General features: G+C 50.8%; 2 protein-coding genes across 5 annotated transcripts in view; both read right to left on the bottom strand.

Moving 5' to 3' along the window:
* Positions 1-879: 879 nt before the first annotated feature.
* CSPG5 (chondroitin sulfate proteoglycan 5) lies at positions 880-13,439 on the bottom strand. 3 transcript variants are annotated; one of them, XM_043443297.1, is made up of 5 exons: positions 13,178-13,439; positions 11,389-12,499; positions 8,393-8,581; positions 6,496-6,571; positions 880-1,407 (listed from the first exon to the last, which is right to left on the bottom strand). In XM_043443297.1, exons 1-5 carry the CDS (start codon positions 13,272-13,274, stop codon positions 1,246-1,248), a joined length of 1,635 nt encoding a protein of 544 aa, XP_043299232.1. In that variant the 5' UTR covers positions 13,275-13,439; the 3' UTR covers positions 880-1,245. The 3 variants fall into 3 exon arrangements, with proteins under 3 accessions (XP_043299232.1, XP_043299234.1, XP_043299233.1); XM_043443298.1 differs by lacking the exon at positions 880-1,407 and adding an exon at positions 4,230-4,611 and having other exon boundaries at positions 13,178-13,421; XM_043443299.1 differs by lacking the exon at positions 6,496-6,571.
* A 4,413-nt stretch (positions 13,440-17,852) lies between these two features.
* SMARCC1 (SWI/SNF related, matrix associated, actin dependent regulator of chromatin subfamily c member 1) overlaps positions 17,853-26,566 on the bottom strand; it is a 123,201-nt gene continuing 114,487 nt past the window's right edge. For both annotated transcript variants that reach the window (XM_043443315.1, XM_043443314.1), the window contains exons 27-28: positions 23,963-24,139; positions 17,853-21,602 (exon numbers count right to left, since the gene is read on the bottom strand). In XM_043443315.1, the coding sequence (XP_043299250.1) occupies positions 21,505-21,602; positions 23,963-24,139 (275 nt within the window). In that variant the 3' untranslated portion in view covers positions 17,853-21,504. The remainder of the gene's footprint in view (positions 21,603-23,962; positions 24,140-26,566) is intronic.

The raw sequence follows: 26,566 nt of genomic DNA on the forward strand, positions 1-26,566 counted from the left end.
ATGCCCTTTCCAAACCCATCTCCTAAGATGTCTCCCCTCACAATCTTCTAGTCACACAGCAGAACTCTCCTGTGAGTGTCCTTTTCTTCTCCATCAACCTGAAAAATGCCTCCCACCCTTCAACGTCCAGTGTAAACCTCTCTCCCTGAAGCCTTTCTGAATTCATAAATCCAACTCTCACAGCTTTGCATATCCTATACTCTGTTGACACAATGTATTAAAAATGTTTAAAAGACTATTTCTCACATACACTGTTAACTTTTTGAGGTTACAGTTTATCTTATTCATCTAGAGCTCCTGGAATCTAGCATAGCATCTGGCTGAGAATGTGCTGAATAAATGTTTTAAGAAAGAAGGAAAGAGTATTTTGTATAATAGGTGCTATGGATTGTTAGGGACTGAATTGTGTCCTCCCCAAATATCATACGTTGAAGCCCCTGATGTGACTGTGTTTGGAGATAAGGTAATTAAGGCTAAATGAGGTCATCAGAGCAGGGCCTTATTTCAATAGGACTGGTGTCCTTATAAAAAGATGAAGGGACACCAGAGAACTCTCTCCCTCCATATGCACACATAGAAAAGGCCATTGTGGACACAGCAAGAAGGTAGCTGTTTGCAAGCCAGAAAGAGAGGCCTCACCAGAAATCAACTCGGTTGTCAATGTGATCTTGGACTTCTAGCCTCCAGAAAGTTCAGAAAATAAATGTCTGTTGGTTAAGCCTCCCAGGCTGTAGTATTGTTATGGCAGCTCAAGCAGACTAATACATAGACCATTTCTCAGATATGAAACGTGTATGACACACATCCTCAATAAAGGTAAGAATTCAACTCAAAGTGACAAGAAAGGGTAGGGAGTAGACACAGGCACACCAGGAAAAATGGCTTTTTAAAAAGTTTTATTTCAAGAACTTTGTTGTTTTTTCTTTTTTTTACCGGTATTTCAAAAAAAGGTGGGTCAAAGTACAAAAAAAAAAAGTCAGTTGAATAACAGCATAGGTTTAGAAATCACAGCAGCAGAAGCAATGTACAGACAGCACAGACAGAACACTCCAGCGGACTGTAATTCTCTTCGGGCTCTTTGCTTATGATATGTTTATTCCCTCCTGTACAAAATACACCAAGGCATGCCATGAGACCAGAAAAAGAAAGGGGTTCAACAAGTGGTTACAAGAAATAGAATCTGTACAAGAGGAGATAATGCTTCCTCCCCCGCCCCCCGCCCCCCACTTCCTCCCTTGCTCGGCTTCAGGTTAAGTTGTTCTGAAGACAGTTCACCTCCAGGTCGGCCTGGTCACCCTTGCCACCCTCGAGTTTGGGCGACATGGAGTTCTGGATGTTAAATGGCTCCTCCTCTTTCAGGCAGGACTTGAGAGCTTCCTGGATTTTGTGGGGAGCACTAGAATCATCCTGGAAGAGAAAAATAAAAAGCTGAGGCCAGATTGGGAAGGAGACAATGGGTGGAGGAATCAAGTAACATCTCAGATTTTTCTATTTTACTAAAAAAAGAAAATAAAACAGAAAAGGAAGAAAGCGTTGAGGCTTGGATGAACCAAAGTGACTCATTAGCAGCTACTATTTCGGAACATCATCCTCAAAAACCCCCTGGCCATGTTCGGATGAAAACCCGACAGGTAACTGCATTACAAATACCTTTAACAGAAGCCAGACTGGGGAGAAACAGTCTCTTTTAATATTCAGCCTGGTCCCTCTAAAGCCTCACCTGCTGGTGAGCTCTGCCCGGCCCCTCTTCACACGGCCCTCCATCCTGAGGAGTTCTGCTCTCGCAAAAAGGTCTTGATCAGGAACATGACTTGGTGTGCCAACAGGGCTGTGGTCAGGCGCAGAGCTGATTCCAGCAGAGTCAGGGCCCCTCTCCCCACAGCAAATTCACGTTCTCTGACTAGAGGCCAGAGATGTGCGAGCCTATCAGAATTTCTCTACCACACAGACGCCGACTTACAAGGTGCTCCCTCAGTCTAAGGCCTGTGCTGCTGGTCCGCAACCCTTCTCTGACGGGGCCCGCACCCTCTCTCTCCGTGTTGCCTGCAGCCGAAGGACAAGCTCCTGAACCTGGTTGAACGTGTGAACGGTTACCAGGAGACCCTCATCGGTACACAGTCCTCCAGCTCTGCGGTCAGAGAACACTTAACAGCGACACCTGTCGTCCCGCTGCTCTTCCTTGAAGATTCCGTGAGCAGATTTTACCCAGGGGGGCCTCGGTTCCTTCTCAGGAGCCCCAAATAGCTATTGTTAAGTGCTCGGAATTCTTGCAGATCAAAGAGGCTGTGTAGCCACCCAGGCAGGTTCATGGAGGGCAAGAAGGGTAAGGTGCCTATCTGACCAGCCAGCTCAGCCCTTTCTTGCTTTAATCACGTCTGAAATTCAAGATACTCATGGAGATTAAGGACCAGGACATTCTCGACAGAACAGAGAGCCGGAGTCCCATGCTGCCTGCTCCTGAGTATGACCTCTAATGGCACTAGGTCAAGGGAGGGACTAGCTGGAGAGTAGAGAAAGGTGCTAGGCTTACAGGAGCTACAGGTGTTCAATGTACTGTGCGTGTAGAACTCACTGTGACCTGCCCCCGACTCCAGCCTCACTGAGCACTGTCCCAGAAGACTGGCGTGCACAGAGCAACCTGAGGTAGTTTCGAAGACTTCAGGAGTGATTTACAGACAACAGCGGAACACACGCTCCCCAATTCCAGCGTGTATGAGACAAGCACAAGGCCAAAACGAACTTCATTCTGTGTTGAGGCAGATTTCAGGCAAGGCTGCTGCACACAGCGTCTACAGGCAGTGGGTATTTTCTACCCCTGCTTGGACAGGCTGAGAAAAAACTGTTCAGTGGCTTAACTGTATATGTGCTGAGATGGAAAGATCGCCCTGATATATTAAGTGTATTATGTACACACACACACACAGGTTTTTTTATGGAGAGGGAAGCAGGATGAGGTAGAACTTGTGTGAGGTGTGGGGGAGACACTGGACAGAAACACCTGAGACTCTGAGCAGAAGGGACTGGGGATCACAGCAAAATGTGGAGCAAGACAGGATGGCCTACACTCATCCTCTGACAAGAATGGAACTCACTTTCACGTTTTTCAAGATAACCACCCCTACCCTGGCCCCATCACACTCTCCTTGGGGGCATACAGAGGCACAGGGATATTCTCATAACGTGAAAAAGTGAATTCAGTGAGTTGTATAGACCTGGGCATCAAAACTGTGACGCCATGAAGGTGGGGAACCTAATTAAACCTGGCCTCTTGAAGACTTGGACAGAGGAGAAAGCTGCCTTCTGGGCCAATGGGTGGGAGAAGTCAATCCTACAAATCAGGAACACAGGTATCCGACAATGCTATGAGGCAAGCTAAGTAACTTCAGCAGGTAGAACAGGTGAGGGCGTGTCTAGACCAGGATGGAGCAATTCTCGTCCACGTGTTTGCTCCAGAACTCCATCCTCTTAAGCCTAGGGTGGCTGAGTCCCTCAGCTGAAGGCCCCTCTGCCTTTGATTTTGTGGAAGTCCCTCATCGCAAGGAAACTGGACCTCCCCCTGGCCTAAGTCCTGGGAACTATTTCCAGCTTTCTGTCCCAGCCATATGGGCATCCTTCCACCAGGGGTTCAGGCCTGGATGTCTTCTTGTTCAGACACAAGCCTCCATCAGAAGGGGGCGGGCAGCCAGTGTTTTACCAAATATATGGAGGAAACAGAGACTGGGAAGTAGGAAAGATTTAAATTGGCAGGGTGGGGTGGGGATGGGAAACACTAAGGGGCCTCCTGGAAGATCCGTCCAGTCTCAGCAGGACCAAGTCCCCGCCATGGCACTGCTCTGACAGCACGGCTGGGAGATGGACAGGGCGGCTTCCGGCGCTCAGGCAGTTCGCCCACGTTGTTAAGGTTGACTTCGCTGATGCCATGCAGCGGGAGGTGCCCAGCCTTCTACACACTTGCCATTCCTCCCAGAAAGGGGCAAACCTTCATAGCTGGGGCTGAAAAGCTGCGGGCTTTTCCTTCTCCTTCTGAAGTTTCTTTCCGAGGCTGGCTGCTCAGTGACACAGACCCACACACGCTCAGCTGCTGGCTCCCCGGCCACAGGGTCCCACGTCACTGCAGGGGGCCCAGTCCAGGAGCAGCACAGAGTGACGAGCATAGCAGGGGAGAGGGACGCGCCCCGACACAGACACCAGCCGTGGACCCTTCCCCGACCAGACCCAAAGCGGTACTTTGTTGTTTGAAATCTTTTCAGATAGTGGTTTTTAGAGATTACTGGAACGGAGTAGGAAAAGGACCCATTCCATCTCCTTGACTTATGTAAAAGAAATAACCCCTCTACTAAGATAAAGAAAACTCTACAAAATTTTAGGAGATGCCAAAATCAACAAGGCTTTTTTTTTTTTTGGAGGGGTGAAGGGAGAGGGATGGGGAGACTAGCTGCCCCTGTTTCGACTCCCAGCTCATCTGGAGGTTCACTTTCATCCTGCTGCCAGCAGCGCTTGTCAGCAGTCACTACGGTGGCTGAAGCAACGGCCAGGGCTCCACTTCATCATAAGGTGGTAACTGTCTTCACTGTCAATGCACAAGATCTTGACTATGACCAAGTCTGACTTCTGGGTGAGGCAGAAGGAATGAGAGGTGAAGTGGAAAACCCAGCTGCTGGACAGGAGAGCCACCCCCCACAGGCTCAGGGCTTTGGCAGAGGTGACAGGATGTACCCTGGGGCACGAGCTGAGGGAACGATGCCCATGGAAATGGCCCCCAGGATCCCAGAGGAGCCAGAGAGCTGAGTGCCGCCCTGAGTGCCACCCAGACAACCCCAGGGCCCTTCTTGGGCAGAGTCCACTATGGCTGACCACCCTGCTCCACTCTGCTTTTGTTCTGCCATATGCTGAACTCAAGGTCAGTGGCAGTTTTTCCTGGATAAATGCCTTTTTTTCCCAAAGTTGGGCCCATAAGAACTGGAAACCTGGAGAAGGAAATGGCAACCCACTCCAGTATTCTTGCCTGGAAAAGTCCATGGACAGAGGAGCCTGGCGGGCTGCAGTCCATGGGGTTACATGACTGAGCGTGTGTGCACGAGGGTGGAGGGAGATGGGTTGGTAGCAATAAACTGGTAGAACTGAAAAAAAAAAGAACTGGAAAACTTCGTGTTGGCTCCTGCAACCAAGGCCTCCAAGAGACACTATTTCCTTCCCCTCTATCTTTGTGAGGAGGAAAGGTGGACACACCAAGGCTGCCAGAAATGCATGAGTCAGCAGCTTTGCTAAGGACCCTTGCACTCTGTGGATAATAAACACCCTGACTGCAGGCACTCCTGTACAGGTCAGGCCTGCTGTCCCTCATGTATGAGATGGCACATCAGACAGCGGGTCTGAGAGACCCCATGGCAAGCCACTGATCACCAGTAATTCAAAACTGACAACGACATGCACATCACTGCCAGAGGCTGGGTACGTTGGGATGAGGTGTTCCAAGACAAGGCACATCCTACATCCTTGTGGGTTGACTGGAGTGGTCACCAATCTCAGACGTGACAGGACATCTTGCTGCCTTGACAGTTATGCTCATCTTAAACTTATTAGTGTCTTGGTACATACCATGTAAAATATATCTGTTGTTTCTCTATCCTTTATAGCAAAGTCTTTAAAAAATTAGCTTAAATTGGCCTTTTTTATTTCTTATTTGAATTGACTCCCTTTTCTCCTCCTTCTGCAGGTCAACTTGTTCTTTTCTGGGGTTTGGTGAACAAAGCCTCATATACTATTATTTTCTCCTTTGCCTTCTGGGGCTGCACTTTCCCCAGTTATAAAAAAAAGGAAATGGTCTATCGGGACCTCTTATTGGGTTTCAACTTACATTTATAAACCCATCCTCGTAAGGACAGATTTATCCCTACACTTATGGTTCTGCCAGTGTTCTGTGCTTCCCTTTATATCAAAAACTTTAAAAAACTATCCTAGATTGGCCTCTTTTCAGTGTATATAACCATTGTAGATAAGCCTGCTCATTTTTAGGGCTCTCAAAACAGTGTCAAAGAGACTGTTTTTCCGGCAATCCCAGAGGTTTTCCCACTCACCCCAAAGAATAAGCACCATCTGCTTCAAAGACTAGCGAGAAAGTCCCCAGCAAGAAAAGCAGAGGCTTTCTTCTCAGTGTAGAAAAGAAGACAAAAATCAGACTTCTAAAGCTGAGATGAAGCTAAAAATCCTGCACCATCCCAGAAACATCTCCTACTTTGCCTATCCAGGAAGTGACACGCCATCACGCCCTTCTTCTCACTTTCGTGCCCTGGACAGGCCACCCTATCCAGACCCTCAGAGCTCTGAGGAGTGGCTCTATGTGGTGAAGTGAGCCAGAGACACGGGCAGGGGCAGGAGCAGGCACAAGGACAGATGCAAAGAAGACAAGTCACCTGACAGACAGCGTTATCCTAGCGAGCCAAGGCACAGGCAGTGAGGGGGAGGGGGACGCGGAGGGTCGCAATGTTTCCTTACGTTTGGGTGAGAGCCCTCAGCAATGGTGGACAGGGAGAAGTTATCGTTGTGGAGCTCAGAAGGGGTCCGGAATTTGCTGGTTAGGACAGAAGAGAGAAGGGAAAATGTAAGTGAAACAATCACAGCGACATCTGATAGAAGCTTCACGGGGCAAGCGCTGTGTCACGGGTGTGCCCTTATTTGCTGTACCACTAAGAAAAACCTGCCATTTAAACCATGATCCAATCCTTTCTTATCACCTAGAGTTTTCATTACACACTTTAAGGCGCTCATTTAGACTTTAGATAAAGAGCTGACAATGATATGAACAGCTATGACCACATTTGAGCCTGCCAGACAATTACAACTACATCATGACTGCCATCTGGCCAACAGTGATTATAAGATGCCAGCAACTGTAAGACACAATCCAATTTCAGAGATGCTAATATGTGGGGGGAAATGGGTATCTTAGAATCAGTACGCTACAGCAGTATCTGTAGTGCACTGGGTACATGTATTAATAGCATTTTCAGAGTGGTAACCAGGCTTGGGAAAGAAAGGAGGTGTGCAGAGGAAATAAGGAAGGTGGCATTGGAGCTGAAGGGCTGGGGGAGCCATGCTCTGTGCCAAACGCAAACTGGTTCCAGGAGGAAGACCTAGAAGGGGACCCTTCCCTGGGCTTCAGCTCCTGCTTCTCTACTGCCCTGGCAGCCCTCCTTCTGTCCCCAGTCATCAGCAGCAGCCCTGGTAGGTGGTCCCATTCCCACCCTGACCCTCCCCCCACCTCAGTGGCGGTGTGAGGAGCCAAGGGCCTTGGCTTGTGATCACATGCACAGATACAGCCCTGCCTCAATGCACAGGCACAATGGAGAGGCCCTCGCAGCCCCAGGACGGTTAGCTGAAAGGCGGCAGAGAGCCGCTGGCATCTGCACGTCCCACGAGTTTACCCAGCAAAGGAGCAACAGATGGCGTTTTGTCCCTTTCCCAGGACCCAGGGCAAGTCCTTCAGTCCCATTCTCTGGAGGGAGTCTCAGGTCAGGGGGAGGGAATTAACTGGGGGGAAACAACAAGGGGAAAGGGGGGTGGGGGTGGTGCTGCATAAATTGCCTCTTGGGTCCTGAGGAAGCTGAACTCCAGTCTCCTCCTTTTCTGACTCCTGTGACATTTCAGAAGGTTCTTTACTTTGCTAAGTGATAACAGTGACTGTCTCACGGTGGGTAAGGTCACATCCTAGTGTTCAAGGTGTGGGCTTCAAGGGTAAACGCATGTTGATTCTCAGAGGTGCAGAGCTGTGACTCCTCTGCTCAGAGGAGAGCTGAAGTGAGACTCCACATGCCCATGTGGCCCTTCAAATCCACAGTGGAGGAAGTGAGGCCGAGGTCCTAGCACTCCTCACATTCTACTGAGAGGGAACGGGGACTTCCTTGAGCCCTCTGTTCTTCTGCCTGGACCAGGGTGGACCAGTTTGAAAAGCAATGAGCTGTTAAATCCTTTCATTGAAGAGGACAGCACATCTGAGGAAGCTGGAGGAGTCACTTCATGCTGATTTGGGAACAAAATCCTCACACCGGCCTCTGGCTGTAAAAGACCTGGGAAGCAGGTGCAATCAGATGGGGGTGGGGGGCTGAGCGCAGTAACTTGCTTGACCACAGTCGGAAGCTGCTATACTCTGTTGCCTTTTCTAAGCATCCTAAGAAAAGATGGCCAGTGTGTGTGTGTGGAATGGTGCTGGACAGCTGCAGTCTGCCACAGGGGCCTAAGCTCTGCTGCAATTCCAGCACATTCTGTGTAGGAACGGGTAAGCTTGGGTGAATCTCAGGTATGAAAAATGGAAGCAGGGACGGACAGCGGATGCCAGAAACCCTCACGACCACACCCCTGGGTCCCACAGGGCGGGGCTGGCAGTCAGACTCACTTGGTCCTGCGCAGCTTGCTGTTCTCTGTCTTGAGCAGGTAGAGCTTCTTGGCGAAGAACACCGTCATCATGAAGAGCAGGAGCAGCACAAGGGCGGCCGAGCCGACGGCCACGCACATCACCTGGAAGTCGGTGATGATGGACTCGCAGCGCATCCCCTTGTGCCAGATGTAGTCCTGTGTGTTGCACCTGCAGCGGTGACAGGGTGAGGCTGAGGCGACGGGCAGGCCTCCATGGCCGCAGCGAGCATCTGACCCCTGACCCCGGGGCTTACTTCAACACCCTGCTCCTATGAGTAGCTAGAGGAAGTGTGGTGTCCTCATCTGTGCAGACTTTAGGGTTGCTATTCTTGCCTCATCTTTACAACCACACCGTGAAGAATGTGTGGCACAAATGCATCAAGGGTGGTTGACACAAATGAGGTAAACGGGGTGCTGAGAATCTGAGCACACTGATCATTCATAGGCCTTGAAGTGACTGAGGGAAGGGAACCCCGTTTTCTACTTCAGTGACAACAATCACAAGATTCCCTCAGAACCCTCCTAGCCCCTGCCCTGGGCTCTGGTGGGGGGAAAAAAAAAAAGATGAAAAACAAGATCAATAGGAGCAACCACCACAAAGTAGTAGGACCCGCCCTATCTTGGGGCATTGCAGTCCCATCTAGTTCACGTGGCTAACCAGACACTGAAAATAAGGAAGCGACAGACAAGGACAAGCACAAAGATAGATGTACATTCTCCCCCATCTCAGCAGCCCCCCAAGTGCCGCCCCTACAGCTTCCTGTCCTGTCACCATGAGAACTGTCAGGAAAGCAGAGTGAGAAGCAACCCTCTGGGTGGGTTTCAGTCCTTTTGTTGAGTGACTTTCTCCTGCCCTTGGGGACATTCCCAGGCTCCAACTCTTCCAATGACATTGCTGTTTCCATGGGAACCAGGCTGCTTCAAAGAGGAAAAAATGTGGAAGGATACAGTGGCAGGCAAAGGAGGGTGGACATGAACCTCAGGGTGACTGACAGACAGGAGAAAGGAGTCCAGAAATGGGGAAATCAAACACGGGAGAATTAGCCACTCCACACCTAGAAGAGGGTGGGGCTCTGTGGCAAGCAGTGAATTCTCTTATCCAGCTGCCCCTCTGCAGTCGTGGGAGGCTGTTGGAGGGCAGCAGGGAAAGAAGGTCCCTCTAACAGAGTGCTCTGGGGAAGTTCTGCCATAGCTCTGCTCGTTTCCCTGCAGTGGTTGGGTGACACAGACAAAAGCATGCTGCAGTCTGCAACCAAGGGCTCGGCAGCCTCCTGTGAGTGGAATGTAAAACAGTTTCCAAGCTGGGGCTGGGCCTGGGTGTACCCGTCAGAGGAGGAATTTCTGGTAGGAAGGCCCAGGGTGGGTGATCTTGGGATGGAAGCTGTGCGAGTTGGGCTGGAGTGGACTAGTGAGAAGTCCTCCTAAGGCAGGATCCACTGGAGGACCCACGGGCAGTATAGGCATGCCACTCAGTGAGGTCATGCTTACTACTGGGGGTCCCTTGATAGCTTCGGAGGCTCTGGGAACTGTTCTAAGTGCTCCAGAGGTAATGAGGGCTCCAAATTTCATACTCTGATGGGGAGCTAACTTCGAAGGCGAAAACCCAGGCCTCCAATAGGATGAAAGATACTAATTTTGCACAAAGATTCCATAGCTCCCAGGTTAAAATCATTACTATAGTCCTCCCTCCACAACTAGAGTCTGAGGAGCAAAATCAGGGTTTCCTTGTATTTCTGGTAGCCCTTAAGCAACCAGCAAGGTCTTGTTGCCATAATTTCTTGATCACAGTTCTTCTTTTTGCCAATGGCTGGACAGCTCCAATCAGAGCTGTGTGGACACATCCTATATTAGTGACCTAATAACATGATCATTTATAGGAAAGAACTTCACAGGAAGGAAGCTCAAGCTTTAATGACAAAGGCACAGCATGCATGCATTATATTATTCTTCTATCAGAACATTAAGACCTATAGAATCTGAATTCTTTATATACCTCCAAAAAGACCCAGAAAAAGAAATATAGGGAATGGCACTTAAAAAATAGAGATACCCAGATTATAGAAATGTTTCACTCTTAGGACCGGTGTAAACAAGTCCCAGAAGGATCTGAGGTCTCCGTGCCACTTCTAGGGCCTGTAAAGGATGGAGAGAAGCAAAGCACTCAGGCCCGGACACGTGCTTCATCCAGAATGAGGACAAGCCCATGAGCTCTCCAGCAGGTTAACTACCTTGCCGTGAGGGCAGGTGTATCGGGTTAATTACTAATGAGGCATGGGCTGGTGGCTGCACACAATATCCTTACTCTGACACTAAACTCTCTGGGTCTTTAAAACATGTCAGACCGAGTATCTCCAGGAAGACAACAACCAAGGTAGAAGGAGCAAAGTCACTATCCAGAACTAAGAAACGCCAAACGTCTGCTGTGTGAGGAAGGACACTCTGACTTGACCGGTTTGAATGGCTGCTCTCTGGGTCTTTTTCCAATGAGAAGGTCCTCATTCGTGCCACCTGAAGCACATGCCCCACAGGGTCACGGGACCCTTCTGCCTCACACATGGCTCAGAGGGAGTGGTCAGCAGTTCTCTCTTCTCCCAGGGTGTCTATGGACCTTCTCCTTCTGCAAGTTTAGCTAGAACTTGCCAACAAGAACTTGCCCTCAAGTCAGCAAAGCCCTTTTCCAAAATCCTTGGCTAAGTCCTTTCGTTTCGCCTTTATAGTTTACTGGTTTGGTAAAGGTCACGACACTTAGAGGAAATGCACAGTCTCACTTCTGAGGAAACTCTCCTAGTGATGGGCTCACAGGAAGTACATTTAAGCTGTCAATCTGTAGAATATTTATTGGGACCATCTCTTGACCCGTAAACACACAATCTCTGGGAACCTGCCACATTCCCCTCTCTGCTGAGGCAGCCTCCCATGCCCCCTTCAGGAGGAGTTCTCTGACAAACCCCTGGCACCTGCCTGCCACATCCTTACCTGCAGAAGGCCCCAATGTTCTCCACCAGGTAGCACTGGCCGCCATTGTGACAGTAACTTGGGAAGAGGTCGCACACCGACCGGCAGGAGCCGTTATGTCTCACAAAGCCACTGCGGCACACGGTGCCATTCTCGCTTGGGGCCAGGTCCCTGCCTGGCTCTCCTGGGCGGGGCCTGAGGGCAATGCTGCTGCCAGGGACCATCCCCAGAGTATGCTGCGGAGGGACAGCGTGCCACCGACTGGTGGGCTGGCCTGTCCCGGGCCCCAGACCAGGCTTCTCAGTGGGCACTAGAAGGTCATTTTCATCTTCCAGGTCTCCGCCTCCCACTGCATCCTTGTCCTCCTCTTCTTCCTCCTCTTCATCCAAGTCATCATAGAAGGATGTGGTAGGGTAGAAATCAGACTCATCAAAGGGGGTGAAGTCATCGTACAAGTCAAGCAGGCTCCAGGAAGGGGTCTCTCCCCCGGGATCAGGGTGGTGCTCTGAGGTACCTGGCGACCCAGGGAAGCTCCCCAGGTCGGCGCCACGGCCCTCACCATCCAATCCTTCGAAGTAGTCGATGTCAATTATATCTGACTCTGGATGGGGCTCTAATGTGCCCTGAAAGGGGTACGTGGGCTCTGGCCCGTGAGGGTCAGGTGTGCTGCCTCCCAGGTTCAGCCAAACCTCCATGGGGCTCTCCTTGGGGAGTTCAGGGCCTGGGCTCGGCTTGTCGCCAGGGGTGGGGGAGGGTGGTTCGTTGGCCTCCGTAGCCTCGAGGGTGGCTGGGGATGTCGAGGACGGCCCGAGGGCCTCGTCGGGTGTCGGGCGCGTGGCTGGAAGGGCCTGGGTGTCGCCGCTGCCCGCCTCTGCGGTCACTCCGCCCAGGCCTGGGCTGTCGGCCTCCATCCAGGCTGTGCCTGTCACCGCCGCCGACGCCTCCAGCGCCTCTTCAGCCCCGACTCCAGGGCCCACCAAGGCCTGCTCGCCGCCGGGCGCAGTCCGAGAAGTCTCATCTTTCCCAGGGGCTGGTGGGCCGGCCTTCTCCCGCGTGTCATTAGCACGCGGCTCCCACGCCGGGACGCTCTTCACGGGCATGTCTGCCTCGACGGCGCTGCCCGCCTCACGCACTGTGGGCGGGAGGGACAGGGGCGGGGCGTCACGGACCGCGCGCGCTTTAGAGCTGGGGCAGCGCCCCGCCCCTGCCGCGGCTGCTCTCTCAGACCCCCGCCAACCTTAAGCCTCAGCTTCAAGCTTTCCCAAGGCCACGCCCCATCCTTAAGCCCCGCCCAGAGCCCGTCCCACAAGCCCGAGAACACACCCGACCAAACATTATCCTCGCTTAGGCCCCGCCCCAAGTGAAAGGCCCCGCCCCCGACATCACCCGCGCTCTAACCCGAGCGGCCCTCATTTCTGGCTCCTGGCAAAAAGTCTTACCTTCCTGGCTCTATTCCACCACCAGGCCCCGCCCCAAAGTCGCACCCTTAGGGCTCCGCCCCGAACTCGCGTTCTCATGCCCCGCCATCACCTCCAGGTCCCGCCCCGAAATCTCACCCTCAGGCCCCGCCCCAACAGGCCCACCCCCAGCCAACACCTCGGTCCCCACACTCGGGTGGCGGCCGCCGAGTCGCCTGCACCAAGTCCCCCCATCTCCTCGTGCGCCCCTTCCCCCGCTCGGGCTGCAGGCAAGACGCTGCCCCGCCCCCTTGGCACAGCTCGCGGACACCTCTTGTACCCGAAGCCAACGGGACCCTGGTCCAAGGCTGGGCGCGAGAGACGCTGGGGTCCCGGTCGCGGTCTGTACCTACCCGGCGCGGCCCCGGAGGCAAGGACCAGCGTAACCCCCAGAAGCAGCAGCAGCGGCGGTGGCCCCCGGCCCGGGCCCCCGCCCTCGGCTCGGCCCATGGCGCGGCGCCCCGACCGCTGTCCGCGGTCTGCCCGGCTGGCTGCGCCCTCGGCTCACCGGCCGCCGCGCCTCCCGCCCGTGCTGCGGCCGTCTCAGCCCACGATGGGCAAAGGGAGAAGCCGCATGCCGCCGCCGTCCGCCGCTGTCCCCGGCGCGCCGCGCCTCCCCGCCTCCCGCGCCGCCGCTGCCGCGCTCAGCGCCGCCCCCACCCCGCCCGCCGCGCCCGCCCCGCCGCACGTAGCTCTGACGCCGGCCCTGCTCAGTCCTCCTGCGGTGGGGACAGACAGACCCCCGGCTCTGCACGCGGAGACAAACGGACACGGGGTAGCGCGCGGGCAGGCGCACAGCGCCGCGCGTGGCATTAGCCTCCAGGTGCACTGGCGGGAGACCTGCGGGGCGGGGCCGTAGTCCCGCCCTCCCAGTGGAGGGGCTGGCACGGGCCCCCCAACCGCGAGGAACCCACCCGCCACGCGGCGAGCACGGAGGGGGGCGCCCAGACACCCGCAGGCTCGGGGCGGGGCTCGGAAAGGCCGCAGGGGGCGGCAGCCCCAGCCCGCGCTGTGCCAGTGAGCCGAACGCAGGGCACACGGAGCTTCTCGGGATTTCTGCACCAACCCAGTGTTCAGGGCGAAGGGTCTCCGGGAGGTCCCCGAGACCCCACGAGGGCGGGGCGGGCGCTGACAGTGCCAGGCAAGGGGGCGAAGTGGACCTCCCAGGCTCTAATCGGATCAGACCTAATCCGTCTGCAGCCAAAGCCCCAGACCTCGCACAGCCAGGCCCGCCGGAACGCATCCTGGGGGCAGGGGGCAAGAATTTCCCTCCTTAAGGCAGCCTAGGGTGTGGCCTGTAATCCCGGTTCCTTGGTCCCTCTCCAAGATACATCGCCCCCCATTCTTCCCGGGCCGCCAAAGCTCAGGTTGGTTGGGTAGATACGGCGCTTGGTCGCTCAGTCGCGTCCGACTCTTTGCGACCCCATGGACTGTAGCCCGCCAGGCTCCTCTCCAAGGGGATTCTCTGGGCAGGAATACTGGAGTGGGTTTGCCATGTCCTTCTCTAGGGGATCTTCCCAACCCAGGGATCGATCCCGCATTGCAGGCAGATTCTTTACTATCTGAGCCACCAGGGAAGCCCAAGAAGACTGGAGTGGGTAGCCTATCCCTTCTCCAGGGGATTTTCCAAACTCGGAAATCAAACCAGGGTCCCTTGCATCACAGGCAGATTCTTTACCAGCTGAGCTACCTACCCCTAGGGGACTAAGGGACAACAGTCTATGCCAGCTCAGGTGTTACAGTCTATGGGTTCTGTCCTAAGCTCACTCTGCGGTACGGAACCACTCATCTCCAGATCCCTGCTTGGTGGTGGGAATCGCAGCCTAGTGACCTACTTTGTCCACCAAACCGACTGTCTGCCTTTTGATCTATTAACCCTAATGGTGATATTCAAGGTCACTGCCAGAGATGTGGAAACTCTGGTATTTGAGACACTCCCATTTCTGTGGGACTGAACTGACCAAGAACTGTCACTAGTACATGTCTCTGGATGGGGTTGCCTTGATTCAAAGCCTGTTTCTTCAATGGAACTAGATCTACCTGCTCGTCCTGGTTGGTCCCTCCTCTCCCCATCTACCTGGCAAATCCTTTAACCCAGAAAGCTCAGTTCCCATAACCTTCCCATCCAGGAAGCCTTCTGTCTGACCGGAGTAGTTAAGACACTTTTGCCCTGATGTCATTGTCTGTCTACAATAATTCCCTACTAGACTGCAAGACACTTGTGCAGGCAGTGACAGGTGCAGCTGCTTAAGGTGGGTAGGAGGCATAAATGAATGAATGGCAACCGTCTTAGTCCCCCCACAGAACTGTGGGTCTACAAGGGGCTGATGTGCTAAAGCTCTTTCCAAGGCTTCATATTGCCTCTGGGGACAGTGTATACCAGTTTGAAATACAACTTTCTCTGAGCAGAGAGAGGGCCAGGCAGAGGTTTGCACTTGCCTGTAGCCAGAGAGGTACTGATGGACCTGCCAACACCACCTCTTCTTTCCTGTAGCTTTTCTCTGCATCTTTTTTTTTTTTTTTGATCTTACAAGGTCTTGTGTGTTGCTTTCTGTGTGTCTCCTTGAGCCTTGAGTAGGCTTGTCAAGGTGGAGGACCTTGGTGGACATGCCCACCTCCTCCTTCCTGAGGCCAGTCTTAGTGGGAAGGAGGCCTCACAGATGGGTCCTTTGGTGCCTAGAGCATGATAATCACTCCTGTGTTTTTCACAAGAAAGGTCTGGGTGGGGGCTCTTTTCACACCCCTCTGTTAAAGCACTACCTACTCCAGTTAACACTTAAATATATCCTTTTAAATTTTTGACTTATGTAAAACAAGCATATGGTATAAAATAAAATATGAAATATCTCCTTCCTCAGTGACCTCCCTCCCTTCCCTGGAGACAAGGTTCTATTACTACTTTCTTCATTTGGGGATTTTAAATCAACTATTGTCATCCAGTTTCATCCTGATCCTCCCCAGATCTCGCCAGCAATTGCAGAACGAAGCACAGCACACAGGCTAGGTGACAGCTCCACAGGCCAGAAGCACATCAAGGCAGTGACCTTGGGAGAGTCAGTATCCTGTCTCATGTATGTGAAAGCAGTAACCGTAGCGTGTCAAATGAATGTGGTTATTTTTTTTCCAGGCACAGTGCAAGGGTAGGCTAAAAAAAGAGAAGCGAGAATATGCAGAAATTGGAGAGTGAAAGAAAGGTAAATGGACTACTATCCAGAGCTTACACTTCATGTCCCCACATTAAAGTCTCCCGGATTTGGGCATCAGGGATGTTTGAGGCTATGGCTTCTGCATGCCTCTGAAGTTCCCACTGGGTTTGGCAGAACCAAGGCAGGCACGAGTCCCACTGCCACGGACACAGCCTGCTGCTCTGTGCATAGAAGGCCCCCGGCAGCCAGGGGGCTGCTCTCCAGGGCAGAGCTGAGCCTGTTGCTGTGGCTAGGGCATATTTCACTCTCAACAGGAAGCAGCACAGTTCCTGGCTTTAAGTCCTCAGTAGTAACCATTAACATTTTCCTGAAGTTTTAGTTTTCCAAGTGCTCTAATTTGTCTTCCTCTTCGCAACCATACTATTGTTCTACTGGTCACTTTATATGCTTGCAAATGGACAGAGATCATGCTAACGAACTGCTAAGGCCAGGATTTGTACCAACGTTTTGATTTCAAATCTTTCCATTTTATTATGGAGGCTTTTCATTCTTGCTTCTTAATTTCAGAAGAGTAATCAGGATGCAGAGGTAGGGCCTCACTTGGCAGAATGGAACCCAGCCTCTCCCCCTGCCTCCCTGGGTGTTTAAGAGTTAATGCTATGGGGGTCCAGTGGTTAACACTCTGTGCTTCCAATCCAGGGGTCGCAGGTTCAACCCCTGGTCAGGGAAATAAAATCCCACAAGCTGCACTGCATGGCCAAAACTTAAAGGAAACAAACAAAAAGCTGATTTTTTTTTTTTTTTTTTTAAAGAGTCGATGCTATGTTCTCTTAACAGGGTATAACACCGTCGTCCAGACTCATGCCCTGGATCAGCCAGAAAGGGACATCGAGCATGGCCTCTCTCCTATACTCTCCAGCGTGTGGAGTAGACACACCTGGTTCTGGGCTACAAGGTAGTCAGCTCTGTGACATTTTTGGTGATGAGCTGCTGGGAATGATCCTTCTTGCACCATTACCAGGAAGATGTAAAGAGCCAAGAGGCAGAGGTTTGAGTTCTTTGTGCTGACCACTACCTCCTCACTACCGGAAGCTCTGCATTCTCAATTTGCACAAGTGCTCTCGTCTTAGAAAAAGACATTACAACTTGGAGGTGGTCATCTTGTTTGGGAAGTGGGGCTGCCATCAAATTGGAAAGGCCCTTGAACTTCATTACCTCAAAGCCAAATCAGCTGGGAGAAAGGCACACTGCACATGCCAACACAGCCTCTGACGTGGAGCAGCCAGGCTTGTCTGAGAAGTCCTGCTGCCTCAGCAGACAACCTAAGTGCTGCTAGAGAACCCCACAGCTCCCGCAGGGTAACTGGAACAAGGAATGCCAGTCAACTTGGATGGTCATGGGAGACCCATCACTGTCAACAAACCAAAGAAATCAGGAGCCCTGCCCACTGTCTAAGCCCTTGGGGACCACGCGACAGTGGTGTCACTGTCTGTATTAGGCATGGCGATTCTGCTCAGACCCACAAAGGCTGTACCCTAAGAGTACGTGGTAGTATACAGTGGCTGCCAGCAATCGGGCACCTGACTGATCCACATGGGTATGTAAGGGCCTGGATAAGGCATCTGGAGGCAGAAAGGAGTAAAGATGGCTCCAGTTCTGCAGGGCAAGTCAGGAGCAAGATGGGGGGCCACGCAAGTTTCTCTGCCGCTGGTGTCCCCCGAGAGCTGGAGTAGGGAAGGGTGGCCCAAGAGAGGTAGCTGTAATTAATTCAGTAAACTTTGTTTTGGCTGATTCTTCGCCAAAGAATCTCTTTTTCAACCGTTTTAGTCACCCTCTGGGAATTGAAGGTCGACTCTGTTTACCAAACCTTGAAGGACAGAAATCATGAAGAACATTTAATTCACAGACTATGTACATTATCCCCCAGGATACAACTGATTATACTGTTTCTTTTTGTTTTGTGGACACCTGGCACTATAGAAACTCTTTATGGTCTGGTATCCCCCAGACCATATACAGTATCCCCCATTTTTTCCTACAAAAACATAAGTGGCCTGGAGTGCAGCGGTCTTGCCTTACCTTATTCATAATTATGACTGTATGCAGGTTCTAGTGCCTGCCACACAATGGGCTCTCAAATGTTTATGAGACTAATGGACTCACAGTGACTGTCAGAAACTGCAGAGAGCTTGCTCTATCACAACTTTCTTAACCAGCAATCCTCAAAGGGTGGTCCCAAGACCCATCAGGGTTCCCTGGGAATCTGTTAAAAAGGACAGAATTTCAGAACAGACCCCAGACAGACCTGCTGAATCAGAAGCTTTGAGGATGGGGCCCAGAAGCTTGTATGTTAACAAAGTTGTAGATGTTCCTGATCTTCACCAAAGTTGGAAAACTGCTGTTCTCAATTGCACTGGGGGGAGTTTCCACAGAAAGGACTTGAGGAACCTGTGGAAACTTGGTTAACTATACAAGTCTTGCTGTGTTCTAAAAAGAATTCACTCAGGTTGATAGACCAGTCTTTCATCTGAATCAAGGATTAACGTCCCTCATCACCCCTTGAGAGGAGTGGACGAGTCCTGTGAGACCCAGCTGGTTCCAGCACTCTTCACTGGAGGGAAGGGTCGAATAGGTCAGAAAGCACAGCAGAGTCAGCTAACATACTTTCAAGAAGGACCAAGTGTCCACTTCCTGGGAGACAAAGAATCCGCTTCTTTGCTTCGCTGGGTGCACAAGCATCTTGAAAGCGCTGTTTCTGTTTTTTTGTGCAGGGTGTGCACGTGTGGGTGTTCAAGGGCTGGCCATGAGAACGTGCCAGAGTTCACAGAATCATCAGCCCCCAGTGCCTGCCTCTGAGTCGGGGATGTCTAAACTGTGACCTGACCAACATTCTCTTGTGCACCAAGCAGAACCACTTCTCTGCTGGAGGTGCCAGGATGCTGGCCACCCTTCCTGAAGAACGTCCACTCATCTCTTTTCAGTTTGACCACGGAAATCAACAGTGCGCCAGGCACATTCAACCGTACGTTCCTTAAGCCTCATGAAGGTGAGAAGGTGGTCAGTCAGTCAGGAAACTCGAGCCACTGAACTTTAACTGATGACCAAGACGAGGTGAGGCTGAATATTTAGATTCCTCCTATGACACATGAAGAAACTGGTATACGAACGCAGAGAATGGGACTAGAATCCAGAAATGATGTTCCATTTATTCACTGAAAAAGAGGGAGATTAGGCCTCCTCGATCAATTTCTTCCAGTCTCCCCAAACTCCCTCCCTTCACTTTTCCAAAATAACACACTGAGAAACATTTTTGTACAAAAACCACATTATTATTCCCCCCCCTCACAAAATCGGGTGGCTGTATTACAGGAACGAAATCAGATCAAAGACATAAAAAGAAAAAGTCACCACTTATACTGAAACACAACAGTGTTAAGAATTCAGGTATTCTGTAGAATTATTACCAGCATAGTTAAAATATTTCCACCGGATCTTTTAAATTTGAAAGTGATCGCATTAAAGACCTGAGGTTGCAAGAGACCACAGTATGAACCAGAATTCCATTTTCCTTTAAAAGACCTCAGTGGAAAAGGTATTTGGAATGAGTTTCCTTTGGGAAAGACTGGCGGGAAAATACAGAAAACCCTGGCCATTGTTGAAAGGCACTGGGGTCTTTCTGGAGTCAAAAACAATGGGATTAAACTCCAGTAGGAACAAGCTCATTTCCACTCCAACAGTCTGGAATAAACTCACAAAAGGAACAAGGTCTCCTTGGTTCCAGTACTCTGATGGTGACCAGGGCCACCTGGTTAGAGGTAACACCTGAGGGTTTGAAAGGCAAATCTCAATTGTGGTTTAATTTTTTTTTTTTTTTCTTTCTGATATTAAGGAAAAAGGTTCTAAGGTGTTTTATAAACAACATCCCACACCCTCACACATGTAAAGCTTTATAGAATATATAGAAAAGATATTGAAAAGATGTTCCACTTTGCATTCTAAAGGAAACTGCCACTTGAGAATGTGAAGAGGCCAGGTGCTTTGGAAACCAAGCTCGACCCAAAACACCGTTTCCCCACCCATGGAAGGACAGAGGAGAGGGAAGAAAGACAAGAAGAGAAAACCAAGAACTCTCAAGTCACTCATCAGCAGGGGTAGAAATGGGCTCATATTAAGGCATTTTTGTGGCTCTTCCTCTGGAATGGCACTCCTCTCTCCCAGCCCAAGCACCCCACCCTCAAACCATGATGCTTTGATTGCCAAGTGAGTTCCCTGGTACGCAGAGCATCTCCTTGACAACCATGTGACAGATGGAATGTGAGATCTCAGACCGGGAAGGGAGAAGGTATGACAGGCTGTTGGTCTTGCCCCACTTCTCCAATTCCACCCCAAACCTAAAGTACCGCTTCACTAAATCCCACTCACCCTGACTACTACAAGAGGTAGTTTGGGGACCTGTACCCCCAGCCAACCTAACCAAGTCCATGAGCTAAACTCAGCGCTATCTACTTTTTTTTTTTTTAAGTTTTTTCTTTGTTGTATAGAGAGAGAAAAAAGAATGCACACAAAGCAGTGGACAGTGGGCTAGATTCATTGGATGACCATTGTCCAAGACCCCCAAAACTTTCCTGGTTAGTCTAGGGAACTCAGGAATGCCTCCCAAATCGCAGCCCTCAAAGCTTACACTGCTTACACTTTTGAGAAAAACAAAAATGCCTACCCGCCCTAGCAATCAAACAAACCGTCTGCATAGAAAACCAGAACCAGTGGGCCTGGGCAAGGAGTGGATCTCTTCTAAAGCTTGTGCTCTCCCCTACCAGGGATGAAAGGGGGTGTTCTGCCAGGCAGGCTGGAGGCTCTCACGGTCCTCACTAAGGATAACATCAGGGGGGTCCCTTTTCCCCATCTCTTTTAATTTTGGTGCGTCCATGTGTGGCAAAAGTCTCATGAAACTTCACCATCAGCACCATTCTTAGCTCAGATAAGCAGAAATAAGGTCACTTACAATGCCTTAAGGTTTGTCCCCTCTGGCTATCCCCTCTGCCCATCACTATTTTTTGGTTCCTATTAACTTAGGATGCTCTCCTTTAAAGCAATAATGACCAAAAGGGGAAAAAAAAAAGAAAAGTGATAATGATTATAAAGCATTATCCATATAAGCATAAGACAAAGCAAAAATAGAACAAAACTGCAGGAGAGCAAAAAATGATAAAGACATAGACCACTAGCGTTGACAGGACCTGCAGATACACTGTCAGCATACCCCACAGCAGGTCAGGGAGACGCCAGGTATTTTAGGGTGACCAGGGCACACTGGCACCACAGGGGTCCCCCTTGAGTGTTGGAGGAGGACCTAACACACCAGGTGTCAGAGTACGGAAGGGGGTGGCAAGAGGAATGGGGAAAATTCAGGGTGCGTGCTTGGGGCTGTGAGAAGAAAAATCCTGAAAGAAACCCAAGGAAGCGGAGAACACAAGTCTTGTCATCCCCACTCCAGCTGGGGGCGCTGGGCGCGGATGTTCCCTGTGTCTTCCAGGCTAGGGCGCAGCCGAGGCTGGTGGGCCAGGAGCAGGAGGTGGAGGGCCTCCATCCGCAGGTGCTGGAGGTGGTGGCTGCTGCTGCGGCGGAGGGGGATCTGCAAACACATCCAAAAGGAACTTGTCACCTGGGCAAGAGCCCATGCAGAGAAACAGGACTTACAAAGGAAGGTTCTTTATGGCCTGTGAGGCACAGCTGCCGCTGCGGGCTACATGGGGCGGTCCACCTGAACCTCCACGTCACCGCTCGTGTGGATCCCCTGACCCGCGCGGCTCAGGGGTGGGGAGGTGCCTGAGTCCGCCCCACTCTCCTTCAAGGCCTGCTGCTTCCAAGAATCCCTCCAGACCTTTGCAGAACTTAAAACTGCCTATCAGAAACTGCTGGCTCTTATGAACTGTCTCCACCAGGGTCACAGAGATTGACCTGAGGCAGCGGCCGACAAGCTGGACAGTCTGGGGAGGCCCCGCAACTCCTGAACTGTAGTCTTTGGATTTTTGGCCAAAACTAGGTCAGGTCCTGAAGGGAACAATTAGGAAAGGAGCTCTTTCCTATTTCTACTTCGGCTGCTTTAGTGTACAAAGCAACCACAGAGATAATTCAATCCAGGGTTTTAAAAACTTCTAGATTTTGCCAGGGATGAAAACGAATGAAACAAACAATTAAATCACCTCTCCTTGCTTACCAGCTAATTCACCCAACCTTCCCCTCAGGAGGTTTCCACCCAATTGCTAAGGCTCTTCAAAGCATTTTGAAGCCTACCCATTTACTCCCTGGTGTCATCTTTCAGGGGAGCAAAGCAAGGCCTGAAGAGGGAAGCAACTTGACTGATGAGGCCTGCCCAATGCCCTGAAGCCAAATCAGCAGCTCAGGATCCCTGAAATTCATCTGGGACAGGAAGCGATGGGGAGCACCCTGAACCTTCCACACTCTCAAGGCACGGCACTGAGGGCCCTTCAGGATGGAATCGTGTACACAAATCAGGTGTTATCAGCAGGACGGGACAGTGGTAACGACCAATGACATTATGTCTGCAACAGGGATGGAAGAGTGGTCAACCCTCCCAGTCAGCCAGCACATTTTTCCATTGCCTGTGGGGCAGCAAGGCTAAGAAAACAGGTACGCACTAGACTGATCTCTGATCCTTGACTCAACAAAGATCGCTTTTTTAAAAAAAATATTTTTATTTATTTGGCTGTACTGGGTGTTAGTTGCAGCACGCAGGATCATTAGTTGTAGCATGTGGGATCTAGTTCCCTGACCAGGGATTAAACCCGGGCCCCCTGCATTGGGAGTGTAATATTAGCCTCTGGACCACCAAGGAAGTCCCTCGTTTCTCAGCTGTGACCCTGTACCGACCTGGCTCAACTGCTGTCTTTCTTCTGTGCACCTAACTCTGTCCTCATCCCTGGGGGTCCAATGAGAAAGGAGATGCACCTGTGTTGATGGCACTTGTCTCCCGGCTGCAGGAAGCCTCCCACAGAACTAAAGTGAGCTCAGTCACTTCATAGCCTTGTATAACTGATGGTAAATCCCACACTACTATCCACTTGTTCATGTTTTATTTTCCCAACTAAAGCTCCCGGAGGTCAGGAATTCCTCTGCATCCTCTCTGTATTGTGTTATAAATACATTATTATCACTTTAAGTTTTTGTATTATAAACACATTATTATAAGCTGTACTATTATAAACAAACAGGGGCTGACTCCACACCCTCATGAGGATCCCAGGTCCTCCTCTAAAAGGACATGGGGTCACAGATGTGGCGGGGTACAAGGCCACTATCAGCTGCATTTTGGAATCATTACCCTGGTCTACAGGGCAGGCCAGGCTCTGATGCACCCCTTTGGAGGTCAGGGTTGGAGCAGAACAAGGGCTCCATGGCGAAACTGAGCTGGCTTTGCACACACTGCCACAGACACTGTTCGGCAGCATATGTGCCTGCTCCATGGAGCCTGCTAAGACTTCAAACTCCTTCTCAACACAGCCCTGAATACTCCTTTCTAAGTCTAAGTAGCCACTACCAACATATTGGAGAAAAACTTCTTACTATCCCTGCCCTGAACCAGACCCTATTCTTTTTTTTCACACCTACCTCTTTGAAATCCTGAATTCACAAAAGGCTCCTGTAGAGAAAATAACTACACAGTAGTTCTGTGTATCTACTCAGATTCAAATTAGATAGGCTCAAACAGGCATGGGTGAGGCATGCCCTTGGCCTCACCACAGCCCTTGGTGTCACGAATAAATCCAAGCAGGCTGTGGCACAGGAGCCCGATTAACTGCGCTCACCACCTGGGCACCTGCCCACCGGGGATGCAGAAGTGCACTGCTGTCCAGGATCTGTCACAGCCCAGAGGGAACAGACGGTGCCTGCCTCCCTGTGTGCAGCTCTCCCCAAAAGTCCCGAGGGCAGCGCCCCCCCCCCCCTCCCCCCCCGCCCAGCCTGGGTACTTACACATGCCGTTAGGTGCCGTCAGGGGTACCCGGGGTCCTAAGATGTTTCCTGGGATTGGAGGCATACCAGGAGGGGTGGGGCCACTCCCAGGGGGGTGGATGCTGGCTGCAACAGTGGGCATCATGCGGCCTGGCATGGGCTGCCCAGGCATCATGGAACCTGGGCCTGGTATCTGACCTGTGGAAGGAGGTTCAGAGTACTAAGGTAAGGAAGACAGGAATCAACTCACTGCCCGAGACTGCTAAATACAGACAAATATCTAACCCTCCAAAAGGATTTGAAAGATCGACAGAACAATAATCTGGAATAATCTGTCTAGCTTTTAATTCAGGGTGGGGTCGGGGGCATGGAGAGATGATAGGGCAGGTCTGTGGAGTCGATGACTACCCTAAACCCTGGTATAGGCAGGTAGCTGTGAGACGTTATTACCAAAAAAAATCCTAAAAGAAAGCATTCACTCTGGTGAGTTTGGGTGAACAATAGATTGTCAGATATCTTCCTGAGGACACGAAATACCAAGCACGGACCACAGAGAATGGAGAGAAGGTCTTACCAGCAAGTCAGTGCACAGTCCAAGGACTGAAGCTCAGTCCAGACTGAGCTTCATGCACAGGCTATCTGGGAAGCTATGCCTGAAAGGGGATTGGTCACTACCATGAAATCACCACTAAAAAGGTATTCTAATTGGAAGTCTCAAGTCCTTTTCACACACACACACACACACAAAATCTCTCCCTCTGCCCCCAGCCATGCAGCACTGGCCCTGGAGAACCATGGTGGGGGAGACACACGAGAGACAGACAACTCCTTCATCTCTTCCTACTGCTTTGATATGATAGATGGGGGACACTGGACCCAAGAACAGTGAAGCCCCTCCTGCGTTCAGTCTCACACTGAGCCTTTGGAACTTTCAGCACACTCTTCCTGAAAAGAACCAGGGAGTCACTATTTGGACTTCACAGGCCATATGGCCACTGTCACAACTTTTCAACTTGGCTATTGTAGTACGAAGACAGAGATATGTAACAAATCAGTTTTGCTGTTGTTTAGTCACTGTCCAACTTATTTGTGACCCATGGATTGTAGCCCACCAGGCTCCTCTGTCCATGGGACTCTACAGGCAAGAATACTGGAGTGGGTTGCCATTTCCTCCTCCAAGGGATCTTCCCAACACAGGATCTTCCCAAACTCACGTCTCCTGCATTGGCAGGTGGAGTTTTTTTGTTTGTTTTTTTTTTAACCACTGAGCCACCAGGGAAGCCATAACAAATAGGTGACATGTATTTATAATACATCCTTATGGACTCTGAAATGTGAATTTCACATAATTTTCATATGACATAAACATTTTCTCCAACCAGTTAAACTGTAAAAACTATTCTTATATTATGGACCCTACAAACACAGGAGATTGACCAGATTTGGTTGTAATTAGCCAATCCTGCCTTTTAATTTCAATTTCAAAAAGAAAAGCCAGGACTGGCTAAACTACAAACAAATGAAATTAAACAACACTTGCTCCTTGGAAAGAAAGCTATGACAAAGAGAGACAGTATATTAAAAAGCAGAGGTATCACTGTCAACAATGGTCTGTATAGAAAGAGCTATGATTTTTCCAGCAGTCATGAATGGATGTAAGAGTTGGACCAAAAGAAGGTTGAGCAACAAAAGAATTGATGCTTTCCAACTGTGGTCCTGGAGGACACTCTTGAGAGCTCCTTGGAGTGCAAAAAGATCAAACCAGTCAAAATCCTAAAGGAAATCAACCCCGAAGGTTCATTTGAAGGACTGATGCTGAAGCTCCAATACTTTGGCTGCCTGATAGGAAGAGCCAACTCACTGGCAAAGACCCTGATGCTGGGAAAGACTGAAGGCAAAAAAAAAGGAGGGGGCAGCAGAGGATGAGATGGCAGCATGTGGGATCTAGTAACCTGACCAGGGATTCAACCTGGGCCCCCTGCACTAGGAGCATGGAGTCTTAATCACTGATCCACCAGGAAAATCCCAAGATTACTTTTTAAAAAACAAAATACATCAGCCTTATGCCTCAGAATAAACAGGAGAGCAAGTCTGGGGCCCCGGGGTCCCCCTGCTCTGTAATGCAATCCTGCGGAAGTGCAGAAGAGCCCCTGAGGCCTTCTCCACCTGCTGGAGAACGAGTTGATCAAATCCCCTCAGGGAAAGCAACAGCAGCTGCTGGGCTGGCATGACCGCCACCCTCACACCACTGAGCATCAGTCATTAAAGCTGCTGGGGGCCTGGGCCACAGATTTAGGCAGTGCTGAAGTCTATCCATGGAGGGGATGACACAGATGAAAAGACACAAAGGCCAAGTACCCTATGAGCCATACAAAGGATGAGGACACATGCAGGGTTGGCAGGCAAACCAAGGGAAAACTACGGAAGAAGCAAGTGAACAAACTTGATACCCTGTGGCTAGTTAAGACCAATCTGTGGACAACTTAGGAATTTGGATGATGTGTATACAAAGTGAAGGAGGAGAATTAGGAACAGGGTAACAGCAGACTAACCTAAGCACAAGGCCTAGCCTGAGTTACGAAGTCAGAAGATAATATGAACGTTGTTTCATTTATATGCAGCCTC

This window comes from Cervus canadensis, chromosome 22 (assembly GCF_019320065.1).
Source record: "Cervus canadensis isolate Bull #8, Minnesota chromosome 22, ASM1932006v1, whole genome shotgun sequence".
Taxonomy (NCBI): Eukaryota; Metazoa; Chordata; class Mammalia; order Artiodactyla; family Cervidae; genus Cervus; species Cervus canadensis.